We start from the raw sequence: 5,913 nt of genomic DNA, 5'->3' as shown, positions 1-5,913 counted from the left end.
ATCATCTATGCCTTTCTTCAACTTGCCCTTTTATAGCAACTTCAAGTTAAATCACTCATTATTTATGATCACTTTCATCATTCATTTTCTTGGTGATAAGCATAGGTTCTACATATTCACAAATTCTCTTCTTGATTACTCAACAATTCTAGGTGCAAGCGGCTAAGGACCCACTTGTTGCATTATTATTAGCATCAATATTTAGGGTATTGATATTGAGTAGGCATTGGCCAGTCTTAGACAAGATGGCATGCCTGGTTGCACAAACATTCCATGGTTATGAAGATAGCAAATTTGGGGCATCCGACCTAATATTAAACATTGATATGCGAAAGTGAAAGAAATGATCGCCTTGCTTCTTTTGTGCATTCTATAAGGGGGGAACCTTTTTGAAGCATTTAGACAAGCCAATGTCTCTGTGTTTTAATATGTCAAATAATGTGTGTAATATTAAGAGACAAAAGTTGATCCCTTTTTGGGGGGCTGAATAGCAAGAATTATATTCCAAAAGTCATAAAACTGTATATATATATATATATCTTATTTCTCCAATGCATCCCATGTTGGGAACCTTGTTGGAGCTTTTTAGTTGAGTTAGTGTTGATCTTATTCTTGAGTTACCGGTAATATTACAAATTTGCAAAGAGTCGATAGGCACTTGCATCAAGAACAATTTGTCGTACAGCTGCAATGCAACCGAATAAGCCCACTATTGAGAAAACCACTATAATGAGTGCATTTATTAAGAAGATGAAGGATCTGTGAGATGGCTTGAATACCATGTTGTAGAAAAGCATGGGAAAGATAAAATCTAAAGGTGTAAAACCAAAGGCCCCAATGAGGGCATTGATATCTGCAAAGAAAGGAAGCATGGCAGCTACGAGTGTTGCAAGTGTAATATAGAAGCCCCTCAAGAGCAACCTTGGTATAAAATTTCTTAAGGAAAACATCCCCATTGTAGTATCAGAAGCTTTTCCTTCTAATATCTCAAATGTTGGTTGTGAATACACCTACACATCATAATAGTACCATGATTATTAGATAATGCACATGCTTAAATAAATTCATCCATTCGATAATGTATATACATAAATAAATTCATCCATTTTCAACAAATATAACAGTTGCTTTGACGGAAATTTGTTTATGCAATAAATGTAAATATTGTATGCATTTGGATGGAAGCATGCCTATATTAAGCTTGGAAGTCAATGTGAACATGACATTCATGTCTATTCAAGCAGGGTCGATGTGAAATAAATTCTCATACAATGCACACAGCATGAGTATGCGTGATTTTGAACTGTGTTAAGAATTTCCCTCATCAAATTTGACCATAAATCTATGATCTTCATGTTATGCATTGGTCTATATGTTTAATTTCTTTCATTCTTAACAGGGATTCTATTGTGACTTGTGTGCTAAAGGTGGGGTGGGGTGGGGAGAAGCAGCTGATCTCTGGACATACTGCCAATCTCTTAAACCTTACAAAAACCTAATTATTATGTATTGGAAGCATATTCGATTTTGAAGTGATGATGAAGCTATGACACAAGTTTGGTTGATAAAGAAGTGCATACCAAACTAACTGCTAAAAGTTGTAAGATTATACACATGTTGGCCACAAAGATCAGCCAATTGGGAACGAGGGCTGGCATGCCAGAGGGAGCGAGGTTGGACATGACATTTGTTGCCGATTCATTACCGAATGCCCAATACCCAGAAATTGCCACAGAAAAGAATGTTGATACCACCACTGCATAGGACATGCACAACCCTTTAAACATCTTTCCTGATACTGGAGGAGCTAGGGTTGCCTGGTTCCAGTGACATATAAACACTAGAAAAAATTAGGATGAACTATAAATTAACTCGTTAAGACATATTCATCAGAGGTTATAATATAATTTATCACCTGTATTTCAGGTATGATTCCATTGCCATATGTTAAGGCAATGATAGCAAACGAATTAAAAATACCAAACAACTGACTAGTTTTTCCGCCTTTGATACTGTAATTCCTTTGGGTATGTTGATGATAGCCTAAAAATACAGATATTCGAGCGTCTTCAAATTAACTCAGGCACAGATTACTAATGTGCAAAACCATAACGCTCTACTCAACAAACCTGCATATATAGAGCCCCCTACTGCACATATGCTATACCCAAGGCACAAGAGCAATGATAGAAGGTTGATGTATCTCAGCGAGTGGAAGGATGGTAATTGAGACAAAATCATCATAAGCAACCCAAAACATATGATGAATTCAAAGAGCTGCACATCTCCATTTGGATGATAAATTGAGTAGATCAACTACAGGAAGAGAAAATGTTACAAATCACTGATTAGCAAAAGAGTATTTATTTTCAAGAGGAGGAATCCCTTTTGAAAACTGGAAAACTTTGTATTCATCAATACATTTACATACCTGCATGCTTTGGCCTCCAAGCACAGTACATCCAATTACGGAACCTAGACATATAGAAAATTGCAATGGAGCTACTGCATAACGAGTGATCCTAGGCCCTAAAATTTTAAAATTTGACTAACCAATAATAAGTTAAAAGGAGAACCATTGCTGCCAATATCAGAAGAAACATTGAAGTTAAAGCTACTTACAAAAAATAGATTTCTTTCCTTAGCTTACCTCAAAAGAAAAACACGAATAATGCACACATCTGAATGTATACAGAATGCAAAAATACACAATGCTCCATGTATTGGTGGTTCTAAGCTTTTTGTTTGTGATGGTGGGTAGACCATTTGTGTCATTTTGCCAGGTCAACTAAATCAGTTTTCTCTTGGGGGACAATAAATGTTTTGGGTTATCCCTCAGTATTGATTATATAGTATATCACGAAATGGTATTTTGGTTAAACCAAGCTTTCCTCAGTGATCAAATAGCATTAACATAAGATAATACAAAACTGTATTTAAAAACTTGGATAGAGTTACTCAGGTGAATGAGAGAGCTCACAAATCATTTCAACCTCATTCACAACTAAAAAGGTTCACTGTAGGAGGGCTCAAACGCTAAATCTTGTGCGAAAACTCTTTGAACGGACACACATTTGTCTTTGACAAGTCTTTTATGATCGTTTTTAGGAAAGGGGCAATCCCCATCAGGTTCTCCGACATTGCTTTCGAAAGATATCATACTTTGTGACTTACAAATTTCCAGTGTAATGCTGCCATTCTACAATTCCTGTTTATGAGACCCTAAGGAACCTATGGCCCTTTCTAAACAAAAGTTGTGTCCTACCTTACGAGACCGTGTTTCAACCAATTGCAACTTTCCTATCATCTGTTTGAGAAATGGCATGAAATTATGCATACACCTTGTTTGCAAATGTTTAACCCCCTTGCAACCTTTGACTTTCTAAGCCCCTCTTAAATCCACCTCCATTACCACTACATCCCTTGGATGGCAAACCTTCTTGTAATCATGTACTCTTCTTACAACTCTATATTCCCACATTCACTTTCTTTAACACACTTTTTTTCTCTTGGTAGCTTTAAGTTCTTTAATCCTAATCCTCCTCCATCTTTTCTCTCACATGTACTACTCTTCACCCAAACCTTTCTAAGAGCTGCTATTAAACCCTTTCTTGTCATAGTCTCTTAATCTTCCAAACCTTTACTACAAGATTCCTCCTTATTTACAAATACAACTTTACCCTTTTTTGGTTTGTACTGAAGAGCTCACCTTGATTAAACTTTATGGAGAACCTAGTTTGGCCATCTTGTGCAAGACTCCCCCCCCCTCTCTCTCACTCAAGTAACTCTATCCAAGTTTTTAAAAGTAAGTGTTTATTACCTCATGTTAATGATCTTATATCACTACTTTTATTGAAATAGTTTGCCCATATTCAGAACGTGTTTTCATTTAGTCTAATTATGCATACACACACACACACACACACAGTCTTCTAAGACAGCCAAAAGTGCATTGGATATGTTGAAGCGGGTGTGCCATATGAAGAATGAGCATAAGTTCCTGAATTGAGGAAATGTGACAAATTTCCTTGGTAAGGAAATCAATTATAGGAGTAGAAATACATCCACCATAGTTAAATCATGACCCCATCCTTATGGCGTTAAATGTTTTACTGATCAAGGTAATAGAAACTACAAGTAGAAAAAGACTGACCCAGGAGGTGGTATGCAAGGTCGCGAAAACGGAGAAAACGATGACCAGATGCAGCCTTTCTCTCAAGCACAAGCGACAACAAGTTGTAGGCGTAGAACGTAACAGCTGCACCCGCCAGCAAAAACACCAACCCACCAACCCACCCCAACGACACAAATGCATATGGAAGGCTCAGCAGTGCAGGCGCCGCTATTGATGTCGTCAGATGGTATCCCACATGAACCCAACTCCCTGCCAAATCACATCACATGGCAATCTTGCATTGATATGGACACATGACCCCCCTATATGATGCATCACATGCCATAATTATCATGCAGTGAACACCGTAGAGATTCCTAGATGATTAAATGCATTGCATTTCGTCATTCATCGCGGTCATGTGGCAGCAATATGGTCACGATTTACATATGAAGCATCACATGCCATGACTATTATGTAGTGAACATGTAGAGACTCCTAGATGATTAAATGCATTGCATTCCATCATTCACTGTCGTCATGAATTGCACAATACCATCAGCTTGATCATGTGAAGAAGATACTTACCCTAGAAGATAGGTTTGTACTTTTTCTCTCACATGTAGCATTCAAATTTTTCCTTGCACATGATTTTTCTCTCATATGTAGCATGGGAATTATTTGTGTTGCCCTTCTCAGAGATGCTCTTAAACGGAGGACATTCTGCCATACCACCATACTCAACATTGACATTGACATACAACCATTAAATCTGGACTTGTTATCAGACATGTTCAGAAATGCACGGTATTCCAGAATTCTTGAATTCAGAAATCTATAGCTATGGAAACCTACTACAATACATATACTCATACCAATAAGAATATAATCATACATAAAAAAACGTTATTATCACATAGTTCCTGATATGGAATACTTTTACAATCATGGCAAAAAAATATACAGCGTCCTAGAACCAATAAAAGCCAGTGTCATCCAGCCATCCTTATATCAAAAAACCCAACTTCAATTGAAAGTTCTCAGAGTCCTTGTCTATAAAGAATCCTTGATTACTTCTAGAAGGAATTAGCATAACACTAGCATAAGAGGAGATAAAGAGGAGGGTGATGCCTTTTTCTCAGCACCTTTGGATTCAAGCACGAACAAAGCTCCTGCATCAGGATCAGCTTTCTTGCTGCTCATTTTCTGCAACTCGACTTTATGGAGAGAATGATCATGATTCTGTGACTGTGGAGGTTTCATGACTCCTCTCTCTCTGTGCTTCTTCTTCTTCTTCTTCTTCTTCTTCTTCTTCTTCTTCTACAACTACTACTACAACAACTTCTTCCCTCTTTCAATTTATGGGAATTGGAAGGTGATTGTTGAATTTGAGGAAAAGAGTCCCCACTTTCCAAAAGAGTGGGGAGGTAGGGAGTGAGTTTTATTTTTGGTTAAAAGCCTCATTCAAAAAAGCTCTGCGCCCTCGACCAATGTCTTGACACATATCATCGCAACCCTTGGATTCGTCTACATGGGACACATCCCCAGAGTAAGAGAGTAAGTAAGCTACTTTATAATCTTAGTTAACATGGCTTTCTCACGTGATATGCTGAGATTCCACCCTCTTGACTAATTCTGCTATGGAGTTGTTCTACTAACTCTGAATTTTCTTAAGAGATGGTCTACAGAAGTCTGGCCTCGTGACGAAATGATATCAATATAATACAACTTGTACCAAGAAGCATATTCTAGCAGGTGTGGTTAGACATGGCCACCATTCCTCCTCCAACTGTATGATA

The 5,913-nt window shown here is 37.6% G+C and overlaps 1 protein-coding gene across 2 annotated transcripts; it reads right to left on the bottom strand.

The window, feature by feature from the left end:
- Positions 1-397: 397 nt before the first annotated feature.
- LOC147853015 (GABA transporter 1-like) lies at positions 398-5,648 on the bottom strand. Of its 2 annotated transcripts, none has more exons than XM_087333244.1 (7): positions 5,260-5,648; positions 4,154-4,384; positions 2,432-2,529; positions 2,130-2,316; positions 1,916-2,043; positions 1,581-1,817; positions 398-1,010 (listed from the first exon to the last, which is right to left on the bottom strand). In XM_087333244.1, exons 1-7 carry the CDS (start codon positions 5,375-5,377, stop codon positions 630-632), a joined length of 1,380 nt encoding a protein of 459 aa, XP_087189370.1. In that variant the 5' UTR covers positions 5,378-5,648; the 3' UTR covers positions 398-629. The 2 variants fall into 2 exon arrangements, with proteins under 2 accessions (XP_087189370.1, XP_087189371.1); XM_087333245.1 differs by having other exon boundaries at positions 2,432-2,548; positions 5,260-5,387.
- Positions 5,649-5,913: the final 265 nt, after the last annotated feature.

Source organism: Azolla caroliniana, unplaced genomic scaffold (assembly GCF_043228905.1).
Source record: "Azolla caroliniana isolate FFs.n. ecotype wild unplaced genomic scaffold, voAzoCaro1.0.p SCAF_17, whole genome shotgun sequence".
NCBI lineage: Eukaryota > Viridiplantae > Streptophyta > Polypodiopsida > Salviniales > Salviniaceae > Azolla > Azolla caroliniana.
This window is presented reverse-complemented; position numbering and strand designations above follow the sequence as displayed.

What these genes read in the sequence shown, in the direction of transcription:
- LOC147853015 (XM_087333244.1), bottom strand. Translation starts at nt 5,377, where the DNA reads ATGAAACCTCCACAGTCACAGAATCATGATCATTCTCTCCATAAAGTC. An exon ending in GAATCATACCTGAAATACAG is followed by an intron (nt 1,818 to 1,915) that starts GTGATAAATTAT and finishes CACTGGAACCAG; the next exon opens with GCAACCCTAGCTCCTCCAGT. An exon ending in AACTTTTAGCAGTTAGTTTG is followed by an intron (nt 1,011 to 1,580) that starts GTATGCACTTCT and finishes TATGATGTGTAG; the next exon opens with GTGTATTCACAACCAACATT.